Raw genomic sequence first — 26,586 nt, forward strand, 5'->3', positions numbered from 1 at the left:
TTCATTTAACAGAAGAGTCGCGCTCTCTCCACTTTAGTTTCCGCTGTTGTTTTGAAAGTCTTTCTATTGTCAGAATACTTAGTAGACTGGGACTGATGCTGTGATAGTATTAAGAAGCCTATGCCATCAACATGAGCCTTCTTCGGCCAGCTTCGCTGGTGTTGTGCCTGTGTGTGTCGGCCTCGGCGGCTCTAACATGGCTCCCTGCTAACTGCTCTCTACAGGTAAGACTTGAGCGCTTAACAATGGCTGCTCTGTAAGAAAAATCGACAAGATTTATTATTTTTATTATTAAAAAGAATGTATTGTATGTTCACTTACATTCAAATACATTCGTGAACAAAATTTGAGAGAAATAGCTAGTCCCCTTAGGGATCTTTGAGCAACAAACAAAAGTGTTTATTTTTTTGTTCAGTGTAGGCTATAATTAATTCAGATATGAGAGCAATAAAGGTTATTTTTGTTAACATATCTTCTTTAATCTTGTCGTATTGATGCCATTTAGAGAATTAGAGAATAAACCAGAAAAACATGCTGACTGAGATGTGTTTCCTGAAAGCTGTGGTCAGTAGGCAAGTAGGTCAGTACACTGTAAACAATTGCTGTAAATTTACAGCAGGATTTCAACAGCATTTACCTGTTATTTATAAAAACAGCATTTAACTGTTAAAATAAAAGGCAGTCTGTTAAATTACAGTCCTTTGCTGTTATTTTACGGACCGGTAATGTTTTTCAAAAATACTGAACTTTCCTGTTAATTTACCATCAAACTTGGAAGGGACAACTTGACATGAGCTGCCTGCACATGTGAAGCTTATACAGTTTTCTTCATTAATCCTCATCCATCCACATCTTAACTAATAAGTGTTGTTTACTGTATATCCTCTGGTTAAGTTTACTTAAAGTTGAGTTATATCTACTTGGAAATGGAAATTGCAGTTAACGTAATTAAACCAAGTTAGTCTTACTTAACTGAAGAGTTGTGTTTACTCAGTAGAATTAAGGAAACAGATTGCCTTAGATAAATCAAGTAAGCACAACAAAGTGTATTGTAGAGACGCCCCCTTTCCCACAATGACTTGCACTGGACTAAACGTTTGTTATGTTGCTATTTGCACCCTCAGTAAAGGGGATGTTTCATTCCATTACCTCACTATGCATTTTGTTTAAATAAAAAATGTCTGTGTGAACTAACTGTTATTTTTGGTTATAACAAACGGTTTGTGGAAATCTTAAACAAGATCCCAGTTCAACTCAGGAGACAATTTACAATAGAAATTAATCATTCCATTGAACTTAATATATTGTAAAAAGTGTCTTGAAGTAACAAACAGAAGCTGCTCTCTGTGTTTAGCATTTGAACAAATAGGGGACATAGTACATTTTCATATGGAATGAAACAGATCTGCCCAATGAAATATAACATCCCCTTTGCTCACGGTGCAAACAACATAACAAACATTTAGTCCAGATTCATCCCTTTTTTCATTAACAGTATAATCCTGTCAATTTTAGTGACAGTCAAATAATGTTAATTTAACAGTAAGAAAATGGCAACCCTGCTGCCAGTTGATTACTGTTTTTACTGAAAAAACAGGTTCATACAGTTTTCTTCATTAACAGCATAATCTTGTCAATTTTATTGACAGTCATATAATGTTAATTTAACAGTAAGAAAATGGCAACCCTGCTGCCAGTTGATTAATGTTTTTTTACAGGGAAATTTCTTACAGTGTAGGCTATGATATTTACACGTTACAGTGAATTGGAAGCTTTTATATAGAGTCTATGGTTTGAACAGACAATACAGTTAAAGTGCATAACTTGTACCTGTAGTCCACATAAATTCAATGTATAGATAAAAAGGAAGTGTGGGGAAAATACATTCCAGTTCAAACACTACGAAGTTACAACAGTGCACTGCTGCCACTATTAAAATACATCTTATTTCTTCATCTTTTACTCAATATAAACAGTCTCATGTTTTCTGACAATTTTCATTATCTCAAGGTAATGATGCTTTTATCTGTCCAGCCATAGAGATTTAAAATAGTTTTGTTGCCTTCACATATCTATGTTTATGTTTTTCCAGTGTGTTAAAAAGGTCATCCTTTGATTATTAGTAATAATAATTGTGTAGCACTGTTCATACACACAAACAGAGCAAACTGTTTTCCATCAAATTGTACAAAAACATTTACAACATTCATAAATTTATATGAAAGTTATGAGGTAATCTAAAATGTTTTGATACAGGCTACAATGTAATTTTAACGCTGTCTTGATCTTTGTCATAACTTTAAAAAATGTATAATACAAAAATAATTTTTTACAACATAAAACAAATTGCAAATGATATAATTGGAACATTAATGAATCTTGTTTAATATACTTTAAAGAGGACCTATGATGCTTTTTGACTTTTATGACCTATAAACGTTTTTATGATGATTTATAGTCATGCTTAACCATACTAAATTATCAAATAATGACTTACATGCATTTCGACGTATTCCCTGCTGACCGTCTAGGGTGTCTGTGCAGAGCACTAGACACTATTCTAGCCAGTCGAGAAGTCACGTGTTCAAAGCGGCTTGACGCTTTGTAACATCGTGACGTCGCATGTAACTTGGTGTCGTCACCACGCGGATGTTTCCATGTATAGTAATGCTGTCACTTTCTTGCTCGCGTCTGCCTCGCGCCCTTATAGGTCCATGCTCGCGCTTCCCGCCACTGAAAGTGTTCCGGAAGGAAGGTAACCAATCACAACGGAGTGGAGTTTGCAGGAGGGGGCGGGGGGAGCGGAGATGGCCGAAGCACAGGCATGCTGGATCGCCAAAATAAGAGAAAGAGCTTCCCGAAAATCTACATAGTTTTTTGTGATGTGATTCGTGTCAGGTTGCTCTATAGCAGTGTAAAACAAGAAATTAAGACCAGAAAAGTAGTATAATAGGTCCTCTTTAATGTTTTACACATCACAAAATACTTAAGTTTAATGTTCATTGAATTTTGCTATTTTGTAAAATGACTTTTTGTGATTGGTGAACATTTGGCTGAGGTGTTATATGTAGATTTGTAAGATGTTGTCTTTTTCTCCTCACAGGGTTTGGCTTGTACAGTAACCAGTGAGTGAATTTAACTTTTCATAATTCTTAATACCGTCATGTCCTTGTTGCAAATATTGCTAATACTTTTGGATATAATATACACTCACCTATTATTGTTAATCACAATGATTTATTTTAATTTATTTTTTACATTCAATAAAGACAAAACATTTAACCAACAAAAAAGATGTGCTGAAATGCGGAATTTGTTTACCAAACTGGCTGACATTCAGTGTCTGTGTGTGTGGGTGTGTATGTGCGTGTGTGTGTGTGTGTGTGTGTGTGTGTGTGTGTGTGTGTGTGTGTGTGTGTGTGTGTGTATGTGGTTGTGTGTTTGTGTGTGTGTGTGTAGACTGTATGGACAGTGACTGGCTGGATGTGCATGAGTACACTCCCAGCGGCCCAGAGGAGCTGCAGGTGTCTGTGGAGACCAGGCTGGACTCGGCAGGAGGCCTGCAGCCTGTACTGCTGGCTAACTGGAAGATAAAGGATGAAGGTACGTCTACTTGTGCATAAAAATGCTGTTTCTAAACGTGACATAGAATCAGATTAGAATGTGTCATGATGACTGTAGCTAAGCCTAGCCCTCTGCTGTCTCTCTCTCCCTAGGTGGTATCCGGTACCTGAAATCCACAGAGATCCATGTTCTGCTGGTGGCCACCAACCAGAACATGTGTGTTCGATATACTTTCAAAGAACAACTCCCAATGAGAAGTCCCTCAGGGGAGAAGGTGGGTGGAACACCAACGTAGGACCATACACTAGAAGACTCTGAAAAGACTTTGAGAAGACACCATCTAAAAACAAGAAGTCATAACTCAAGGAGTTTTTGCAAAGACAGTTTTTCGGTTCAAATTTAGATTTATTATTTTAATGAAAGAGACCGCTATCCAAGATATACTCTACGTCTGTTTTTGGCTGAGCTGAAAATGTTTTCAGAATGAGGAGGTACTCCAAGACTTTCTTCAAGGTTGGCCAATCTACTGTAGAGATAAAAAAGCTGATTTGGGAAAGTGTTGCATGGTTTTATGTAAAGCCCACTCACATGCTTGTTTGTGGTAGCGCTATCTGAGTAAGTTCCTTGCCAACACGTATTCCTATGTGTTTTCAGTGGTCAGTCTCATCTAGCATGGTGCTGGAGCCTGGGCAGACATATAGGGTCTCTGTCTTCAACATCCCCAAACCAGAGCTGCACCACACCAGCTACGACGTCAGCGCTGAAGTCCTGGTTCCTGGTGAGTTGAAGTCAAAACCAGTGTGTGTGTGTGTGTGTGCGTGTGTGCGTGTCTGTGTTTATGGATCATTATGTTACAGTCGGACAGGGAGGACACAGGCGCGGAGACAGTACCAGTTTAAGAAGGTTTATTGAACAAGAATCAGCTGGGGGTTGGGTCGGGATCCAGGGGAAATCCAACTGTCCTTGGAGGGTTCCAGGGAGAGCGCACCGGAGAATGTCCAGGGGCTTGGGCGAGAGCAAACCAGAGCAGGCGGGCAGAGGAGTCCGGGGGGGAAGTGCTCGCTGGTGCAGGTTGGAGCCGATGGGGGAGTCAGACCGGGAGAGCTGTGGCAGGAAAAACAACAAAAATTAGTACGAAGCAAAAATGCAAACAGAGCTGCAACAGGTAGGTAATGAGAGATAGAGCTACTGACTGCGTGAACTGAAACTAGAATCTGGCAGTATCTGGAAGGTCAGGCCGGGGATATGAAGGGCGGTAGATTGGTGATTGCTGGCAGCTGTGAGTGCTTGAACTGACTCCCACACACCTGCTCCAACCCTGCAATAAACCAGACAAGCAGAAAGGGCAAAAAACAAAACAGAGGCAAAGAGGCCCAGGCAGGATCATGACAGTAACCCCCCCCCCCCCCCCCCAAAAGGTCGAATTCCAGGCGACCAAACACTGGGAGAAAAAAAGGCTGGGAGTCCCAGGCGGACGGCACGGCAGGGAGTCCCAGGCGGACGGCAAGCAGGGGCAGAGTGGAGGTGGAACCCCTCAGGAGGCCGACGGCAAAGACGATGAGGGCTCAGTCCCTCTGGAGGCCCGCAGCAACGAAAACGAAGGTGAGGAACCCCCTCTGGAGGCCGGCCTCGGCCAAGAAGAGGACGATGGAACCCTCCTGGAGGCCGGCAGAGGCGAAGGCAATAAACCCCTTCTAGAGGCCGGCGGCGACGAAGGCACCCTGCTGGAGGCAGGCAGCAGCGACGACCCACAGGTAGCCGGCATCGGCGAAGGCCCACAGGTAGCCGGCATCGGCGAAGGCCCACAGGTAGCCGGCATCGGCGAAGGCCCACAGGTAGCCGGCATTGACGAGAACGGACCTCCGCAGGAGACCGGCGAAGGCAGAACCACTCAGGCGGCCGGCCACGGCGAAGCCAGGCCCCCGGAGGAAGGCAGGGCAGAGGGAGGTCCCCCTCAGGCAGGAGCGAAGGGCGGTCCCCCTCAGACAGGAACAGGGGCAAGACCCCTCGAGCAGGGGGTGAGACCTCTCTGGCAGGAACAGGGGGCAAGACCCCTCGAGCAGGGGGCGAGACCCCACAGGCAGGAACAGGGGGCAAGACCCCTCGAGCAGGGGGCGAGACCCGTCAGGCAGGAACAGGGGGCAAGACCCCTCGAGCAGGGGGCGAGACCCGTCAGGCAGGAACAGGGGGCTGGGCCCCTTGAGCCGGGGGCGAGACCCCTCAGGCAGGAACAGGGGGCTGGGCCCCTCGAGCAGGGGGCGAGACCCGTCAGGCAGGAACAGGGGGCTGGGCCCCTCGAGCAGGGGGCGAGACCCCTCAGGCAGGAACAGGGGGCTGGACCCCTCGGGCGGCAACAGGGGGCTGGACCACTCAAGCAGGAACGGAGGAGGAGATCCCTCGGGAGGAGGAGACCCCTCGGACAGGAACGGAGGACGGTCCTCCTCGGGCAGGAGTGTAGGGCGGTCCCCCTCTGGCAGGAGCGGAGGGCGGTCCCCCTCGGGCAGGAGCAGGGGGTGATCCCCCTCAGGAAGGCGAAGCGGCCGGTCCCCCTCTGGAAGGCGAAGAAAGAAGGCCTCCCCTGGCAGGCCTGGAGGGCGGGTTCCCTCACGAAAACGTGGAGTGGGCTCAGGAACTAGACAGTGTTCTTGTGGTTGCTTGAGTTCCTTCAGGAGCTGGTAGCTAGCATGCTGGTGTGTGTGTGAAACGCAGCGCTGCTCTATGGATATATTTAGGATTCAGGGACATTGAACAGAAAGAAGTGCTGTGCAAAGCTAGGACAGTTTAAGACTCCACATCACCGTGTTTACACCACTTCTTCTGTACCAGTTTACAGAAGTGCCACACTGTTACTGTTAATATTTATTTTCTGAATTGTCAATGCTCTCTATGTTTTAAATTGGGAAATACATGTTCCAAAACGACCAATAACCTCTCTATTTAAAAAGAAATCAAACAAGTAGGCTAATAATAACCATTAATAAATGATAGGCCTATTGTCCACAATAATTGTACAACACCTGTATACAAATAAAGTAAGTGCTGTAAGTGAAATGCATTTTATTTAAATTCCACTGGCCTCTATGTGAATAAATGTGTTGTGCTAATATAGATCCCTTGTGATCCGTGATTATGAAGGCTACACATGTAGGCTGAATGATAAAGCATAGTACTGAAAAACAAAGCTAAAGATTTGGAGTTGACATTTATTATTTTTGCCATTATTTTACCGGTCTAGCCCACTTGAGATCAGATGGGTATCTGTATCTGTCACCATGGGGCCCTCAAGGTGTAGTGGTTATTTTGTAGATTTGTGATATTTACGTTGCTCAAATGATGAAATTCTTAATTTAAATTCTCAAATTCTGATTGAATAAGGTTGTGAAGATCCCACAATGAAGATGACCCAGTTTTGCGTCGAGAGAGGTGAGTTGTTGATATTCTAAAGTCGGTAACACTTTATAATAATGTTCATTTATAACTGATTCATAAGTCATTCATAAGTCATATATAAATCAATATATACTGATGAACTATTATATATATTTGTAGATGATTTATAAATAGTATGTTAACGTATCACAAATGTGTTGTAAGTCATCTATTAAGCTTTTAGTAAATCATGAAATACTCAGTAACAAATCATTGGTAAATTATTAATAAGTCATTAACAAACCTTTCTGCATCCCCCTAATCCAGGGTTCTCCAACCAGGGGTGTTTCTAGGTTTATAAAACATCGGTGGCTTAGCCCAAGAGGGAAAAGGCTAATGCGCGCGTGTAGCATGTTTTTTTGTATACTTTATTGCGCATGCACATTTTTTCACTCATAAATAAACAAAATAGGCAGTTTACACCCTGCTCAAGTCCTGCCTCCCTTTTCTCTGCCTCACTAAGCTCTTTAACTCCTCACTGTCCCATGGAATTGTCCCCTCTGCCTTTAAATCTGCTGCTGTCACCCCCACCCTGCAGAAACCCGGTCTCGACCCCGCCTCCCTCTGTAACTACCGCCCAATCTCCAACCTCCCCTTCCTCTCCAAAACCCTTGAACGCATAGTCACCAAACAACTCCAATACCATCTCCACGCCAATAGCCTCTTTGAATCCCTCCAATTCCGCCCCCTCCACAGCACAGAAACCGCTCTCCTCAAAGTCCGCAATGACCTCCTCACCCAGATTTACCTCAGTACCAAATCCCCCCACAACCTCCCCATCTCCCACATTGAATCCTTCCTGTCTTCCCTTACACTCTGGATGAAAAATAACTTCCTCAAACTCAACAGCAACAAAACTGAACTCCTACTCATCGGCTCCAAATCCACCCTCAGCAAACTAACAAACCCCCCCACACTCACTAACGACGGCACCACGGTCTCTCCCTCCCCATAGGCCCGCAATCTTGGCGTAATCTTTGATCCCACCCTCTCCCTTGAACCCCACATCCGCCACACCGTCAAAACCTCCTCCTATCACCTCCGTAATATTGCAAAGATTAGATTCCCACCTCGACTATTGCAATTCATTCCTCGCCGGCATCAGCACCACCTCCATTAACAGACTCCAACTGGTCCAGAATGCTGCTGCCCGTCTCCTCACTAACACCAACTCGTGGCACCACATCACCCCAGTCCTCAAAAAGCTCCACTGGCTCCCCATTTCATACCGGATCCATTACAAACTCCTGGTCCTCACCTACAAAGCCCTCCACCATCTGCCCCCCCGCCATATCTCACTGACGGAGGTCAGCCTAGGTTAGGCTAGGTTTCAGTTCAACATTTTGGGGGACAAATTATAGGTGGGGGGTATGGAGGTGCTCCCACAGAATCTTTTTAGCGTCAAACACTTAATTTCCTGCATTCTGGTGGTTTTCTATCCACCAATCTGTGCCTTTTCTGCATCAATTTATAGTGGAAATATTTTTTTTCTGTAAAGGAAAAGACAACATTCAGGTTCCTGGAGAAACATTAAAAATTTAAAATAGTAGGTCTGCGGACAGCAATAAGGTGTTGTTTTACATGTTTTTTGAACACAGTTTTTTTCAGATTTTTAGATATATGCCCTGGGAGGGAGTTCCATTCAACCATAGCTCTATACAACACTGTGCGTTGTTTTGAATTTGTTTTGGCTTGCTTGTAGAATAGTGTAGTTTCCACTGGTGGCATGTCTAGTGGGGTATGTGTGTGCATTACAGCTGAGTGTGAGTTGCCTATACAAACAATCAGGGGTTTTCAGTACATTAATATTTTTCACAAATGAGAGAAGGGATGCTTTTAACCTCTCATCTACTTTTAGCTAGAGGAGTTGGTCATGCATGTTGTTTATATTAGCTCTCATTGTGCACTGAAGGGCAAGGCGAGCTGCTCTGTTCTGAGCCCGTTGTAGCTTCCCTAGATTTGTTTTTGTGGTACCTGAACAGACCACCAGGCAGTAATCTAAGTGTGATAACACTAAGGTTTGCAGGACCTGTTCGGTCAGATGTGGTGTTAAAAAAGAAGAGCATCTCTTGACAACATATGTTTCTCCCCATTTTTTGCACCATTAAATCTATATGTCTTGACCATGTCAGTTTACTATCTAAAGTTACACCAAGAAGCTTTGTTTCTTGTACTTGCTCAATATCAGCATTGTTCAGCACCAGATTCAGCTGAGGTTTAGAGATTAGTGAGTGTTTGGATCCAAATACAATGCTCTTAGTCTTAGATATATTCAGGACAAGTTTGTTATCAGTGATCCACTTAAATACTGTCTGCAACTCATTGTTGAGAGCCGAGGTAATTTCCTTAACTGTTCGAGCAGACGTGTAGATTGTCGAATCATCTGCGTACATAGACACACAGGCTTCCTTACAAACAAGTGGGAGATCATTTGTGAAAATTGAGAAGAGTGAATAACCCTGTGGAATCCCACACTGTATCTGTCTTGTATTTGAGAGGCTTCCGTTAAAGGAAACCCTCTGTGTTCTGTTAGTTTGGTAGCTTTCTAGCCATGCTGAGGCAGATTGAGTAAGTTTACTTAAAGGCCTATTTCACCAGTGGGAATATGAAGGTGTATTGAATTCTGAGATCCTATGTAGTATAAATGTGCAAAAAAAATAACCCTACATTTCTCTTTCTGTGACATCACAGAAAGAGAAATGTAGGGTTAGACAGTGAGACCATAAACACTCTTTCTGCCTTTTCTCAGGCTAGGATGAACCAATTTAATTTTTTTTTGCACATTTATACTACATAGGATCTCAGAATTCAATACACCTTCATATTCCCACCGGTGAAATAGGCCTTTAATAGTAGGGATGCACCGAAATGAAAATTATTGGCCAAAACCGAAAAAAATTAAACAGTTGGCCGAAAGGCCGAAACCGAATACCGAAAGAGGCTTTTGCAGTTTTGTTTATTATTTAGTCAATTCTTTCAACATTGCATACATGAACTCCCAAATGTTCTCCTCAAACATAGCCTACAACTAAAAAGCAACCCTAAATAAACAAAGAAACAGTAAAACCTTCAAAAATTAACATTTTACTAGGAATTCATTTGTGAACCACTCAATGATTTTTACCTTGACTTATATGAGGATGAATCTACAAAAAGATCGACTTATTGCCTTTTTTAATTTTTTACAGTGCAGTGCAGGTTGAGTTGCTCTAAAAAAACTGCACCACAGCTCCCACCGTAATGTTCAGACGTCAGAATTTGCATCAAAGCCCTAATGATCATAACAATGAGAGGCTTTAAACGATGTCCATGCTTAGGAGGTGATTGTAACTTTTTCGTCTGTAGACTGAAACGGGGGGAGGCGGCTCACTGGACATATATTTAGTTGCGCTGTCAGTTTGCCGACTTGGCTCTGTGTATTCAGGCTCAAGAAATGCAATCAGATCGTAGGAGCCTTTTCCCCCAACAGCGCTAACGGACAGGATATCTCCGGTTATCATTTTAGCTGTCAAAATAAAGTTTTTTTTTGCGCGGCGGCCCTCACTGGCGAGGTTTCACCAGGTGAATCGCTGCTTCGCTCGCGCAAGGCTTTTGTGTTTCTAAGGTGATTAAACATCAGTCTTGGACGGGCGTTTTAACTTTATGCTGCTTAAAGCATTGCACTGCGCCGTGTTTCATCCAGTTTGAAAAAATGCTCCCACACTGGACTCTGACATTTTCATGCATGCACCTTCCAAACTGCTCCTGCTGCGCGCTCACAAACAGACGTGGACTCGCATACACGGTTACGTCTCTCTTTACTGCCATTTCCTGGTTTACAAGCGCGCAGCTCTTTTAAAAACATATTTCCTTAGTGTCATTTAGTTCGTCAATTTTCGGTAATTTTGTTCGGCCCTTTAACTGTTTCGGGCCGAAACCGAAAATTACTTATTTTGCCATTTTCGGCCAAACATTTTCGGTGGCCAAATGTTCGGTGCATCCCTACTTAATAGTAAGTTATGATCAATGACATCAAAGGCAGCACTGAAGTCTAACAGGACTGCTCCTACAATATTCTGTTGATCATTGTATTTTAGCCAATCATCCGTCATTTGAGTGAGCGCTGTGCAGGTTGAGTGTCCTTCCCTATAAGCGTGCTGATAGTTGGTTGTCAAGTTGTTCATAGAGAAATAGCTTTGTATCTGGCCAAATACAATTTTCTCCAACAGTTTGCTTATAACAGGTAACAGGCTGATTGGTCTGCTGTTAGAGACAGTAGAGGCAGCACAAGCATTTTTAGGTAAAGGTATTACCTTTCCAGGTAATTTCCTGCCTCTTTCCAGGTTTGTGGGCACATATTGCTGTCTAGACTGATATTGAAGATGTGGCATATGGGAGTGGCAATCTGATCCGCTACCATCCTCAACAGCTTTCCATCCATGTTGTCAATACCAGGTGGTTTTTCATTATTGATAGATAATAGTAGTTTTTCTACGTCCTCTATAGCCGCTTTACAAAATTCAAAAGAACAGTTCTTATCTTTCATTATTGTGTCTTTTATTCATGAATACGAATACAATGGTTCAGAGTGTGGTGTTGGCATTTCCTGCCTGAGTTTGCAAACTTTGTCCATAAAATGATTGTTAAAGTAATTTGCAATATCTGTAGGTTTAGTTATGAAGGACCCTTCAACTTCTATGAAAGATGGAGTGGAGTTACCCTTTCTTTCTTTTTTTTTAAGATATTTTTTGGGCATGTTTATGCTTTATTAATAGTGCAGAGAGACAGAGATGAAATGGGGCAGAGAGGGGAGTGACATGCAGAGAACGACCACGGGCGGGAATCGAACCCGGGTCTGCTGCTGGGCCTGGCCCTGGAGTTACCCTTTCTGCCCATGATATTGGTTGCGTTCCGAATCGCATACTTTCTACTATATAGTATGTAGAAAAAAGATTTAGGATGTCCCGATTCTTGTGGCCAGATTTAGGATGGTTAGAAGTACCCGGATGTCCTACTTCATGCGGCCAAGATTGTTAGTGTTGAAAAGTGCATCCTATTTGGGCGATTCTGACCCACAATCCAGTGCGCACGTGAAGTGACGTAACATCGACGAAGCCTCCATATGAAAACAAACGGGGATGCGACGGATATAAAAGCAAGAGGCAAGATCAAGGCGCAATGTTATGATGAAATAAGAGAGAAAAGTATGTCCCAATAGTATGCCTACTGCATCCTAACTAGATTCTTTTTATCGTCGGATGTAGTATGTAGAATAGAAAAAAGAAAGAGTATGCGATTCGGAACGCAACCATTATTTAAAGGTCACATATTATGCTAAATGCACTTTTTAAATGTGTTCCAACATATCCATGGGTCCACGGTGTGCCTAGAGACTGCCAAAATATAAAAAAAAATAACAATCTCTCCTTTTCTCACTCTCCCCCTTTATGAAACCCCCACCCCTCCCCCCAATATACTCCAGTCAGAATTCTCGCCGACTATTACGTAATAGTCGGCACAGCCACATCCCCATATTTTCTTTATATGTCCATGCTTCCCCCCCAGAAACGTCCACCGTGCACTAGTCTATGATAACCCCACCCCCCCATTTCTTATTGGTCCACGGCCCCGAGATCCTCTAGGAAATTTTCCGAGCGACAGCCATGTTGCTTTCCCCGCTAAGCGACAAGATGCCCATAGCCTACAGCCTGAATGTTACATACACCAACACAGAATGCTTTTGCTCATACTCCACTAATTTATCTTAACCACAGCAGTCTATGCCTCGTTTTTAATAACACAACGGATAGGAAGCTATTGTGGGTTTTTACAAATAGTGAAACTGAAAGAAATGTTTTTATCGGTATTTTTGCCTGACTGGTGTATAGCTATTTAGCTTTGGGACAAGCATTCAGCTTTTGCTCATAAAAACATAATTCTATTACCCACACCAGTCTGGAAATGCCTCGTTTTTAACAGGACAAAGGATTGGAACTTAATAGTGTGGAAGTCAACTTTGAAGATATTTTTTTCACTGATTTGTGTGGTATTTTTAGCCGGTAGCTTCCGAGCTAGCTTCGAGACAAGCAATCAGCTTTTGCTCATAAAAACATAATTCTATTACCCACACCAGTCTGGAAATGCCTCGTTTTTAACAGGACAAAGGATTGGAACTTAATACTGTGGAAGTCAAATTTGAAGATATTTTTTTCACTGATTTGTGTGGTATTTTTAGCCGGTAGCTTCCGAGCTAGCTTCGAGACAAGCATTCAGCTTTTGCTCATAAAAACATAATTCTATTACCCACACCAGTCTGGAAATGCCTCGTTTTTAACAGGACAAAGGATTGGAACTTAATAGTGTGGAAGTCAAATTTGAAGATATTTTTTTCACTGATTTTAGTGGTATTTTTAGTTTATTTTATCGTCTGAGTCTTATTTTTAGCGTTAGCGCCCATGTAGCTTCGGTTGTAGCACCAAGTTTTGCTCATAACACGCTGTTTATATTCCCCACAGCAGTCTGAAAATGACTCGTTTTTAACATGACAAAGGATGGGAAGATATTCCTGTAGAAATCAAACTTTGAAGCTACTGTTTTCACTGGTTTTAATCATGTCAGGTCATGTCAAACTGTTCAAAGTATTGCTTAGCTCCGGCCAGGTAAACACTGTGTTCGCAGTCACGCAGTGTCTCTCTAGTATCGCGAGAGCACGGCAGAGACGGTGGGAGAGCCCCATGGACATATAAAGAAAGCCCGGCAGAGAGGTGGGAGGGGCCAGCCAGATCGCACAAATATAGGTCATCCTGAGATCCTGAGCAGGGTATAGAGGCTTGCTACAATAAATGATCTGAACGGGTTTTTCAGCAAACATCTAAAAAAATAAGTATTAGGGACTACTTAGACCATATAAAATTGACAGCAAAGTGCATAATATGTGAGCTTTAAGGTGCTCCATAGCTTTTTTTTGTTTTATATCATTAATCCTTTTCAAAATACAATTTATTTTTATTTTTGTTCAGTTTAGTTACATAGTTCCTCAGTTTACAGTATATTTGCCAATCAGATGTGCAGCCAGACCCATTTGCCACTGCCTTTGCCTCACCTCTTTGAACCATGCATTCTTTTAATTCATCATCAACCCAAGGAGCCCTATTGGCTCTCACAGTCTCCTGAGTGCATACACTCCAGCATACACCTCTATGGTGGACTGCATGCAGTGCCACTCATCTCACTAACTTTAAAAAAGAGTCAGTGTAGCTTAATTCAGTTGATGTGTGCTATGTAAATAATAAATACAAGCTATGTGATGCAAGTAGCTCTTAGCAACTTTAATTTTTTTAAACTCTCAGTTGAATAAAGGTTGGAGACCCCTGCCCTAATCTAAAGTGTAAACCATTCATCAGGTACTAATGTGTTGTAGGGCTGTCATCGGCTAAAAATTTACATAGTTGAATGTGATTGGTCGAATCTTGCCTAGAGTCAACTAATCGTTGTAGTGACTTTTTATTAATTTAACAATGATTTGTTAAAGGTTCAGTAAGCGGAATTGTCAGTTTAGCTAACTTCCTGCCACTGACTGCAGTTAGCAGTCCCCTCCCTCGTCCCCAAGTCACCACATTAATGCAGCAAGTTATCTAGCATCATCTGAGATAAGTAAGTGTGACAAAACATGATAAAAACCATCAAAACAGACATTGGGAAGGATTTTTACCTGCTCCACCATTGTAGGCGCATAAACATTCACCGATCTGTCGTGCACCGGCAGTGAGACGGGGGACGGTTTGTAGTTCTCCCTTCTGATTGGATATCCGTTTCGGGATCCCCGAAAAGTTTATTTGCCGATTACATGCAGAGCGGGTGACTGAGAGATCGGCTTTATGAAACGTGCACACTATATAAGTGATCACTGTATGAATAAAGAGCGATTTAACACTTATATTAACATAAATAAATCGCTTACTTCACCTTTAATGAGAATTTCATGATTTACTAAAAGCTTTATTGATGACTTACAACACATTTGTGATATGTTAACATAGCACTTATTAATCATCTACAAATATATATTACTGTTATAAATGATTGGTTCATCAATATCTAATGACTTATATGTGGCTTTTAAATGACTTGTAAATCACCTATAAATGAACATTATTATAACGTATTACCCTTGTTCCTAACCCTAAGCCTATGTTGTCTTGTTGATGTGCTGTAGGGAGCCTGTGGCAGCCTAACATTAGTCTGGTTCACATCACTGCATTCAGTGGAAAAGCTGCACTGGTGGTCAGCTTCAGTCCGGACACACTCTGTGAGCAGTACACAGTCATTGTAAAATGCTTCCCTACCCAACATGTAGAGCATATATTCAAGGTAAGAGCATTTCTGTGAGGGATCACAGTATCAATAAAAGTTGGGCTTTTCTTTATCTCAGTACAGAAAACTGTGGCCTGTGTGTATGTGCAGTATGTTTCTGCTGATAGTAGAAAAGGCTTCTCTTGCAGAGAGCAGAGCTGCAGTTGATTGGTAGTGAGATGTCAGCATATCCTATTCCAGGACTAGCATTGACCTCCTGCATAGAGCACTGCTCTTCAACCTGTCCCAGCCCAGGGACAGGTCCATAGAGAAACAGAACAGGGTGCCCCAGATAAAAACGAAAGAAAAAGTGTTGCATTTGAACCCTAGCCATACAATTAACTTTTTTTGTTGATAGTTGATAAAACATCTATACATAATTATTATTGGTCTTTATTATTTATTTTAACAACCTTACATTATTAGTCAAGTCAATGATTTGCTTTTGAGCTTTGTATTTAAGTGCAGCTAACGTTTCCACCGAGCGGGGCAGCTCGGGTCAGTGCGGCTCTGATCGGGACAGCTAGGTAATGCTAAATCTGGATTGCGTCTCCATCGCCGACACTATCCTTTAGGTAGGCGGGGTTTATGATCCTATCTTAAGGTAGGCAGGGTTTATGACTCTACCCTTCAGGTATGCGGGGTTTATTACCCTATCTTAAGGTAGGCAGGGTTTATGACCCTATCCTTTAGGTAGGCGGGGTTTATAACTCTATCCTTAAGGTAGGCGGGGTTTATGACCCTATCCTTTAGGTAGGCGGGGTGTATGACCCTATCCTTTAGGTAGGCGGGGTTTATGACTCTACCCTTCAGGTAGGCGGGGTTTATGACCCTATCCTTTAGGTAGGCGGGGTTTATGACTCTACCCTTCAGGTAGGCGGGGTTTATGACCCTATCCTTTAGGTAGGCGGGGTTTATGACCCTATCCTTTAGGTAGGCGGGGTTTATGACTCTATCCTTTAGGTAGGCGGGGTTTATGACCCTATCCTTTAGGTAGGCAGGGTTTATGCCGGACGGCGACAGTCACAGCCAGAGTATGGGTCAAAGTATTGGGCTAACAGAGTGGACTTTGTATTACAGCACTCATCCACTGAGTTTGACACATCCATATGTTCTGTTAGAGTCACAAAGTCTTGGAACGCAGTACCGAGCGAGACAAGAGAGTGGAACACCTTTGCTGGTTTTAAATTTAGGATGAAAACATGGCTGAAATCTGGGTGTCCTAATGTTGTGATTTTATTGTTGTTGTGGTGGTGTCCCAATGTTGTGATTTTATTGTTGGTATTGGGTTGTTGTGTTTTACTGTTGTAAAATCGTGTGTTATTGTTTTTATATTTCAGTGTTTGACTTTGACAGAGATGTTATCCTCTGTGTCCTGCCCAGGGACTCCAGATGAAAATTAGCTTATAGCTAACTCTGGTACTGCTAATGAGCTGTTCATTGTCCCTGTCAAATAAACAAATAAATAAAACAACAGACGGCAGTGTGTAGTGCCACCCTTTCAGCAGACTTTCAGATGGCTTGTGCACAACGGCACATTTTTTACATTATTTAAAGAAATATATATTGGTGTGTATTGTCCCTATTGTCCCGCATTGAATAAAACACTTTTCTTCTTTGCAAATGAACAGTAGTGCAAATAAACCGAACTCTGATGTGTTTACCACAGACTTTATTCCTCTGCCCCGCTGTGATCGCTCTCGTTGTCATCTCTCTATGCTCTGGTTCGGTTCTGGCATAGCGGGTCATCCTCACTGCTGTCCTCGGCATCTGAGACGCAACATTTATTTAATGCTCATAGTTAATCACATAGCCTAGTGCTGAAACGAAAGCTATCAACGCCGTGGTTTAAGGCTGAAATGATAACCGGGGCACGTTACCGTTGTCGATTGGAAGGCTTCCGCGATCTCTGTTAGTTTCAGTTTACAGCCGATTAAAGCTACAATCACAACGACTGCATGGACAGCGTTTAAGTAAAGCCTCTTATTCTTATTATCATTAGGGCTAAGATGCAAATGATGAAATCTAAACATTACGGCGGCTGTGGTGTGCATAAAAGGAAAGCGCAGTTGGCAATATCTCCAATGCACTGCAACTGCCGCAGCTAAAAAGCCACAGTAAAAGTCGATTGCACAGCCGATTCCTGCCTCTGACACGTTGACTCGCAATATAATGAGTCGAGGCTTTGAATTGGCTTTGGCGATTTCCCGTGCCTCTTTTTTTCTCTCCACACAAAGCGTTCTCTCTCCCATTGCACACACGCATGCCCGACCGCTTCCGTGAGCGTGAGCATGAGTGTTGGTTCCAACCGATAAAAAATAAAATAAACACAACTTGGACACAGGCCCTGAAGCTATGTAAAGCGCTTTGAGTGCGAGAAATGCGCTGTATATATTAAATATATTATTATTATTATTATTATTATTATTATTATTATTATTATTGTTAAGCTGAATGGTTGCTCTGGTAACGGGCAGTCCATTACTGGACGACGAATAGACCCCGAATATAAGACGACCCGACTTTTTACGACCTATTTCCAGGGGAAAAAACCCCGTCTTATATTCGGATACGGTAGAAGAGTATTACATTATCTGCCACACTTTATTACAGCACAGACACCCGACAATAGTTAATTTAGGTGATTAGATCATTTCCCAAGGCACACCTGACGATCTCTCACGGCACACTAGTGGCACCACCATCTCTACCATTGTGTCCTTGAGCAAAGCACTTAACCCCAAACTGCTCCAGGGGCGCTATACTGCTCTGACCCCTTCCGAAGTTTGGTAAATTGAGAGGGGATATGAGAAAAGATGAATTTCAACGGCCTTGTGTCAATTGACTAATAAAGATAACTTAACCTAACTTAACTTCATACCAAACCGTCACACTGCGATACGTCATTATGACGTAAATAGCGTCAATATGGCGTAAATATGCCGAATGTACAGGCCTGTTTTGATTGCTGTGCAGAACTTTTATTTAAGTATCGTTTTATTGGAAAACTTGGTTGTGTGCAGCACTATTTTATTTTTTATACTAAAAAATACCTATAAGCTGGAATTTTATTTAATGCTATACTTTTATTTGAGAAGAATTATATTTATTGGATTACTTGCAGCAGTATTCTATTTATATTTTATAAATGTTTATTTTAATAATTTTTTATAGGGTTGTTTTATTACATGGTAAAATATGTATGATAGGGAAAGTGCAACAAATTAGCAAGAAACGGGTGTTTTTGGAAGAATGTAATTTTTAGCAACATTCCTCAACGTGGTTGTCAGCAATCAAACATTTGAATTGATAATTGTTTTGATAGGTGATAGAATCAATTTTCTGTTCATTACTCTTCAATGCTGTGCCTCAATGATACAATTATGGCCATAAAAAAACTCTCATCTCCAGGCTAACCAGGCGTCCCTGAATGTAACATTCAGCCTTGATAAATGGCCGAGATCCTGCTGCCAGTTTGAAGCTGAGGTTAGTATTCCATAATCTATCCTGCTTAGTGATGTTAGTGTATAACCAAACTCTTTCCTTCAGCTGGAAGAACCTCTGCATTATCAATGTTTACCTTTGACCTTCATGTTGAAGTTACAATGATGCTATTCTTCACTGCAGATCAAACCTCTTTTTCCACAATGTGGCCAGGACTGTGTCCGTCGCAAGAGGACTCGGGATATTTGTCCTGGTACGTTGACAGATATGGAATTTCAATATGAAGGCAGAGCAGGACAATGACTTACCTAGACCCCCTAGTCTAATATTATTATTATTTTATTTTTTTTAAGATTTTTTTTTTTTTTGGCATTTTTTTTTTTTATGCTTTATTGATAGTGTAGAGACAGAGTTGAAATGGGGCAGAGAGGGGAGTGACATGCAGAGAACGACCGCGGGCTGGAATCGAACCCGGGTCTGCTGCTGGCCGAGGCCCATGGGGGGGACGCCCTACCAACTGAGCTAAGGGCGCCCCCTCTAGTCTAATATTTTGATCAAGTTGGGCCCTAGCTAATATATCAGTGATTCCTGAGAACCGGGACAAAAGGCTGGGACAAAATGTAACTGCTGTTATCTTTAAAAATAAAAATATTTAAAATTGTAGATGTTATTAGGGATTAAGAATAGAAGCACAATTCTGGAGCACAATTATCCCCTTAAATTTAATTTTATTATTATTATGTCAAATTCATGACACTTCTCATGACGTCAAAAACAGTGTGTCCACAGAGAAGGTTTAAATTTTTCATATGCAATAAAACCTATTAAAAATGTTCTTTAATGATTAAAAAGAGCTTTTTTCATCAAAGGCAACACTAAATAATCTCTCATATAAATTTAAAAAAAATTCTACAACACATTCATGTTTTATAAGGTTTCTAAGTGGGGGGACACTTTTTGTCACCACTGTCAGCCATTTCATTAAATGTAATAAAATCAGGCAATATGAGGGGCAGCTGTCTCCGTGAAGGACCTATTGTCACAAGCTATCTGTGCAGAGTACATTAGAGTCAGACAGAGTCTGATTAGTGTTGTAGTTTTAGAATATTTTACATTACAAATCTTGAAAGTCCTGCGTCACAACACCGACTTACAATTTCTGAAGAAGTTATATGAAATGTTTTGATAATTTTATTTTCCTGAAGTAGTTCATACTAGCACCTAACATCAACAGAAAAACCAAATGGCTACTAGATAAATTCCATTTGTTATGTTTAAGAAACGTTAAATATGTCAACACCGTCAGACAGGAAATCTGACAGAGTTGACATCTGACGGTGATGATAATGACGGTAAAAAAAACAAAAGCTGGGAGGTTGTTTCAAAGCTTAGTATATGTTGGATATAAACATGTAATTTCATGCACCTATCATCAACAGAAAAACCAAACTGCTACTAGAAAAACTCTATTTGTTCTGTGTAAGAAACGTTAAATATGTCAACACCGTCAGAAACATATATATTCATATACATTTTGAAAATATTTTTGTGGCTTTATCAGTTTTGGTGAATATTTGTGATCACTATACATCTCATGGGTCTAGCATAAAATGAGGGAACATTTATCTGTGTTTTTTGGTGTCTGACGGAGTTGACACAAAATAAGGATTGGCAAGCTAAAAAGCCCATGTTAAAAAGGAGAAGCAAGGTAAAAAGTCAATTTTTATAAAAAGGACAAAAGCTGGGAAGTTGTGTCAAACCTTAGCTCAGTATATGTTGGATACATACAGTGCTGTTTGAAAGTTTGTGAACCCCTTGAGCATTTTGGAATTGTATTTAGTTTAACCATTAATCATTCATTTTTATCAATACCAGTATTTTATATATGAAATAACAGATGTTTATTTATCAATTCAACAGTTTTCTTTTCCAGAAATCAATTGTTAAAAGAGATAAAACAAATTATTTACCAACTGTTGTATCTGCAAAAGTTTGTGAACCCTTAGCTGCATTGCTTAAATCGAGCAGGTAAACACAATCAGGTGGGCCAAACTGATTGATGAAATAGACCAATGTAATGAGAGATCTTTAGGGAAGAAATTGGGTGGCACAAGGTAAAACAAAGAAAAAACCAAGTCAGTTTAGGCTCACCAAAGTGAACCCATACAGGCCAGACATGCTAAAAGGGGAAGAAAATCTCAGAGGATTTCAGGAATAGAGTTATGATGTTGCACATTTGTCTGGGGACAGCTATAAATTCATATAAAAAAGTTTGAGCTCCATCGGTCCACCGTGAGGCAAATCATCTACAAATGGAGAGCTTTAAGAATGACTTAACATCTGCTAGAAGTGGACTTCCTTCAAAAATATCCTCAAGCGCCACAAGAAAAGTGATTTTTCTGGTAAAAGCCAACCCAAACATTACATCTGGAGATTTGCAGACCATTTGCCACCGCCGTTCTTCACTTGGGAGAAGGTTCTCTTGGTGGTAGGCAGAGTTGCGTTTTTGCCCAAACATGGCGGTTTTGGTTATGACCAAACAGTTCAATTTTGGACTAATCTGTCCACAGAATAAGACTTCAGGTATCTCCAGGTGATCTCTGGCAAAGCTGTGACAAGCAGTTTCGTTCTTTTTGGAGAGCAGAGGCTTCTTCAGCAACTCTCCCATGAAAGCCATGTTGTCTGTGTGTTCTCCTTATTGTGGAACCATGCACATCCGTCCCAGATGCTGCAAGAGAGGTCTGCAAATCACTAGATGTAATGTTTGGGTTGGCTTTTAACTGAAAAATCACTTTTTTTGTGGTGCTTGTGGATATTTTTGAAGGAAGTCCACTTCTAGGCAGATGTTAAGTCACTCTTAAAGCTCTCCATTTGTAAATGATCTGCCTCACGGTGGACCGATGGAGCTCAAACTTTTTTTAAATTAATTTATAGCTGTCCCCAGACAAATGTGCAGCATCACAACTCTATTCCTGAGATCCTCTGAGATTGTTTTCCCTTTTGGCATGTCTGACCTGTATGGGTTCACTTTGGTGAGCCTAAACTGACTTGTTTTTTTCTTTGTTACCTTGTGCCACCCAATTCCTTCCCTAAAGATCTCTCATTACATTGGTCTATTTCATCAATCAGTTTGGCCCACCTGATTGTTTTTACCTGCTCGATTTAAGCAATGCAGCTCAGGGTTCACAAACTTTTGCAGATACAACAGTTGGCAAATAATTTGTTTTATCTCTTTTAACAATTAATTTCTGGAAAAGAAACATGTTGAATTGATAAACATCTATTATTTCATATAAAAAATACTAATATTGATAAAAATGAATTAATAATGGTTAAACACAATAAAATTCCAAAATGCTCAAGGGGTTCACAAACTTTCAAACAGCACTGTACATGTAATTTAATTTGCCTAAACATAGGGTTTGTATTTTTTCAACATTAATAATAATAATTGATAGGTTTTATATAGCGCTTTATTGCCTAGGCACTCAAAGACGCTTTACAGGGTTCCTGGTTCAATTCGTTCACACACAGTCATACCGGTGGTGGCAAACTACGAGAGTAGCCACAGCTGCCCTGGGGCAGACTGACGGAAGCGTGGCTGCCATTCAGCGCCAACGGCCCCTCCGACCACCACCTCAAACATACAGCAATCATACACATTCACACAAGGCAAGGTGGGTGAAGTGTCTTGCCCAAGGACACAACAACCATGACACAGGTGGCCGGGCAGGGATCGAACCGCCAACCCTTGGATCGTTGGGCAACCCGCTTAACCACCTGAGCCACACTGCACCCTGTTTTCTCCCACTTCTCAAGAATCACTTATATATGGTCAGCCATCATTTATTTTACAAATACATTTTGAGTGTTTGTATTAGCTAAAACCTATTGACAACACAACATACAGACAACACTTCCGAATGGTGGACTTAAACAGACGTCCATTATGGACTTAAATGACGGCCATGACAGGCTGACCTAATTTTGCCACAAAAAATAAATGTGCAAGGAAGTCGGATGCTGCATGAAACTATTTCAGTAGATAATTGAAAACAACAAACTGTGTTCTGATTTTCACAGCAAAGCCAACAGATGTTCCCGAAGGCCCATCCTACGCAATTATTGCCCTGGCAGTGGTGTTTCTGTGTGTAGTGATGGCGTTAATCATGTATGTCCTCTGCAGGAAGCAAGGTTGGTCACAATATACTCAGTTCTAACTATTGAATTCTAATTTCAAAATGCATCTGGTTTTAATAAGACATCAGTTAGACATTACTCTTAGTTTACTGATAGAATCTTGTGCACTTTCAGGCATACCTGGTGTGGATGTGGCACCTGTGGGAAGTTTGAGGAGATCGCAGCTTAAAGAACCTTCCAAAGTGCTGCTCATCTACTCCCAGGACCACCATCTCCACAGAGACATAGTTCTGAAGCTCTGCGCCTTCCTCCAGGACAAGTGTGGCACCAAGGTGCTGGTGGACCTGCTAGACTCCACAACGGTAGGCATGGTTGGTCGCCTTCGCTGGCTGGAGTGGCAACGTCAACAGCTTAAAAATTCTTCTGACAAAATTCTGGTGCTATGCTCACGAGGCGTACAGGCAAAGTGGAGGGCCATGTGTGGTCAAGGTCGAGTGACCCTGAAGGAAGATGTACTCTCCCCTACTGACGACATGCTCACTCCCTTTCTAAACCTCTTCCTACCAGACATGTACCAGGCAGGAATGCTGGGCAAGTACATGGTAGCTTACTTTGATGACATCAGCAGTGAAGAAGACATACCATCAGTTTTTGACATTGCAGTCAAATACAAGCTCATGAAGCATTTCGAAGAGCTGTACTTCCGCATCCTAGACATTGAGAAGTATCAGCCAGGACAGGTTAACCACATTGAGGGCATTGGTGCGGATGAATATTTCAACTGTTCCTCAGGTAGAGCCCTGAAGAATGCCATCGAAACCTTCCAGGCATACCAGTTGGACAATCCGGATTGGTTTGAGAAGGAGTGTGTGGACAGTGAGGAGGAGCTCATACCTGAGCCTTACCCTGCTATTGAGCAGCTGCAGATCCCAGCAGTCCTAGAGTGTGTTCCTCTAATCAGATATGGGCTTCCTGTCTACACCCAGGAGGTAGAAATCAATAATCACAACAGTGTTCATGTCTATACACCTGAACTAAACACAGGCAGCGAGCTGTCATTCGTCGCAGAGCTTACACCATTTGTGAACCCAAAGTTTGAAGAGCATTCATTACACCCAGACCAAGTGTTGACAAATCAGCAGTATCCTAACAGCCCCAGTCCAGACTCTGTCTACATAGTGGAGCCTGTACTGCACCATCCACCACCACAAAGACAGAACTGGCTGGAAGAACCCTTTGGCCAAATTCCAACGGAGGATGAGGAAGATCATTGCCTATTACCTATGAGCCAACTCTCTGCTCATTGGGACCAGATAAGTTCAGTCCTACACAACTCCCTGGCCTCAAACCCTCAACAATCCTCATGTGTCACCATGCAGAGTGACTATTCCTCTTCATCTGAACTCCAGCCCTGTGAGCCTATGGAGATGGAGCCCAGTGGGAAGGCTCAGAACAGTGGATCAGATCAAGGCTACATCTCCCAAAATGAAGCCCCTTTCAAAGAGCATCCACTGCTGGCTCTGAGGAGACTGCAGGACCAGCTGTTAGAAGAATCTGACATTAGCCCAGAAGAAAACTGATGTTAATGGACCAAAGTCCAACTCAAGAAATGAGTTCTGAACCTGCACTGACTTTATCCACAACCCTTCATTATCACAATAATGTCTGAGGTTCAAACACTCTAGAGGGATTAAACAGCACTCTTGTGAATGTACATTAGTTAACAGAGGTATTTGTGTGTGGGGCTTATACAGTATGTTGCATATCCAATGTCTGGTGATGTCTTTCTGAAGAACATAATATATTATTAATAAATGATTTGATGACAAATCAACATGACCCTACCTTCATAAAAAAAGAAGAACATTTTTATGTCTTATATATTCTTGACAATGAAGGTCATATAACTTGTCTTTTTTCACGTTCAATCATTTTCCTTTCCTATAAATGAATCCAGAATCACTTTGTACAGTTTTTTCCTCCAATTTATTTCATCTTTCAACCACATAATACTGTCTTACATCTACAGTACATACATTGGATAATATCAGTACAGATATACACCACTTAACAGTACAGGTAGAATTCCATCTGTATACAACACAAATGTTCTTTACAAGTTTGAAGAAATGTAAAGCACATAATATATGACAGTAGAGTTTTCAAATTGCACACCTTGTGTTTATCTTTGTACGCGGGCAAAAGAAGAACACACATTTGAATGGGTGTTGCATAATTGGCTTATTTCAATATCCTTGTCGATGGAAGCCTTTGGTAGTTTCAGTGTAGTTCTGTACTGTGCAGGTAAATGGGCACACTACTACCGCTTAAAGATTAGTGTGAACAATTGGTCCTGCTTATGAGTCCACTATGTGCTAAGCTTCATGTTAAAATCCAAATTAAAGATAGTAAGAGAGCCTCTCCAATAGCATTGGATATATATGTAAAACGGTTACTGGCACAAGGTAATAATACAAAATATTATAAAATATAACATAATAAATACTTTGGCAAGATATGACCAGCAATTAACAATTAGAAGCCATTCTGAGTGCAATCTGAGAAACAAAGCAGAGAGAACCAGTGAAGCATTCAACATTTCACATTGTGTGTATGGCAGTAGCTCTGTCCCACACCAGTGTCTGAAGGGTCAATAAACAATTCCAACAAACAACAGCAACATTTTACATTTTGAATATTTATTGATCCAATAATCTATTTAATTTTGGAGAATAAATTAGACCTCCGGAATAATAGTATTTGTACAAAAATAATCATATGATCCTTATCCTTGTTGTTTGTGCATGACACTATGTTCACTAACACACAGAACAGTTAGGGTAGGCTTGGCTGCAATCAGGCTAACCTACACTCACAAATAACAGGTGACTTGTTTGACAGGGCAAACAAGGTTTTGTCATGTTCTTTTTAACTCTTTACCTACAAATGTTATATAATTTGCATGAATGATGGCCATTTTTCTAGAAAAAAACTACATGTTTTGAGGTTGCTTTGCTCCAGTTGGTCACTAGTATCAGTTAATTTCAATACATCATGACATTCTCCTGCAGAGAGCTTGTAGGACGTCACATTTTGTCCATTAAAATACAAGTTTCAAAAAAACAAAGTCAGTTGCTTTATTCTTGTTTTGTGATTATCAGATTGTTCAGTTCAGTCAGTATTAGTGTTTGTAAACACCCAACCATTCCAGCCACATGTCAAGTTGATAAGGCCTGGCTCATGCTGGATGGCTCACCAAACTGGAAAATCCAATTCCTTATGGAGCCGGCTTTGTGCATGGCAGTATTCTTGTGTTGAAACCAGAGGACTCTCCCCAAATATAAAACACTTTTCAAATGGAACTGTGTGCTGAAGCAAAAACGGACACCTACAATAACAGCCTATAGATAATTGGCCATATAGTGTATAGTGCAGACTTTTCAAATCAATTTGCACTTAATTGGTGCATTCTAAACAAGCATGGTTTTAAGAAAAAAAAATTACATTATGTTACTGAAGGTGGCAAGACTGCAGGTTTAATTCCAATGTTGTATTGACCTGACTAGAAACTACTGGCTGCCTGTAAGCTTGGTAAATATATGAAACATTATAGTATACTTTGAAAATGTCAATAATAGGGTTCCTTTTTGTCATCTAGTAAAGTGTAACTTGTGCTCA

The 26,586-nt window shown here is 41.4% G+C and overlaps 1 protein-coding gene across 1 annotated transcript; it reads left to right on the forward strand.

Annotated features, from left to right (window-relative positions):
* Positions 1-24,875, forward strand: il17ra1a (interleukin 17 receptor A1a). The gene is made up of 11 exons (XM_080051048.1): positions 1-224; positions 3,104-3,125; positions 3,460-3,603; positions 3,717-3,838; positions 4,219-4,342; positions 6,940-6,987; positions 15,188-15,342; positions 18,736-18,810; positions 18,952-19,021; positions 22,852-22,962; positions 23,083-24,875. The coding sequence occupies exons 1-11, from the start codon at positions 132-134 to the stop codon at positions 24,486-24,488; spliced, it is 2,370 nt and encodes a 789-aa protein (XP_079907174.1). The 5' UTR covers positions 1-131; the 3' UTR covers positions 24,489-24,875.
* Positions 24,876-26,586: the final 1,711 nt, after the last annotated feature.

This window comes from Ammodytes marinus (assembly GCF_949987685.1).
Source record: "Ammodytes marinus genome assembly, chromosome: 22".
In the NCBI taxonomy this organism is placed as follows: Eukaryota; Metazoa; Chordata; class Actinopteri; order Uranoscopiformes; family Ammodytidae; genus Ammodytes; species Ammodytes marinus.

Excerpts from the sequence above, each read along its gene's own strand:
- il17ra1a (XM_080051048.1), top strand. The coding sequence starts at position 132 with ATGAGCCTTCTTCGGCCAGCTTCGCTGGTGTTGTGCCTGTGTGTGTCG. Across the intron at positions 3,604-3,716 it reads CTGGAAGATAAAGGATGAAG|GTGGTATCCGGTACCTGAAA; the intron begins GTACGTCTACTT and ends CTCTCTCCCTAG. Across the intron at positions 18,811-18,951 it reads GCTGCCAGTTTGAAGCTGAG|ATCAAACCTCTTTTTCCACA; the intron begins GTTAGTATTCCA and ends TCTTCACTGCAG.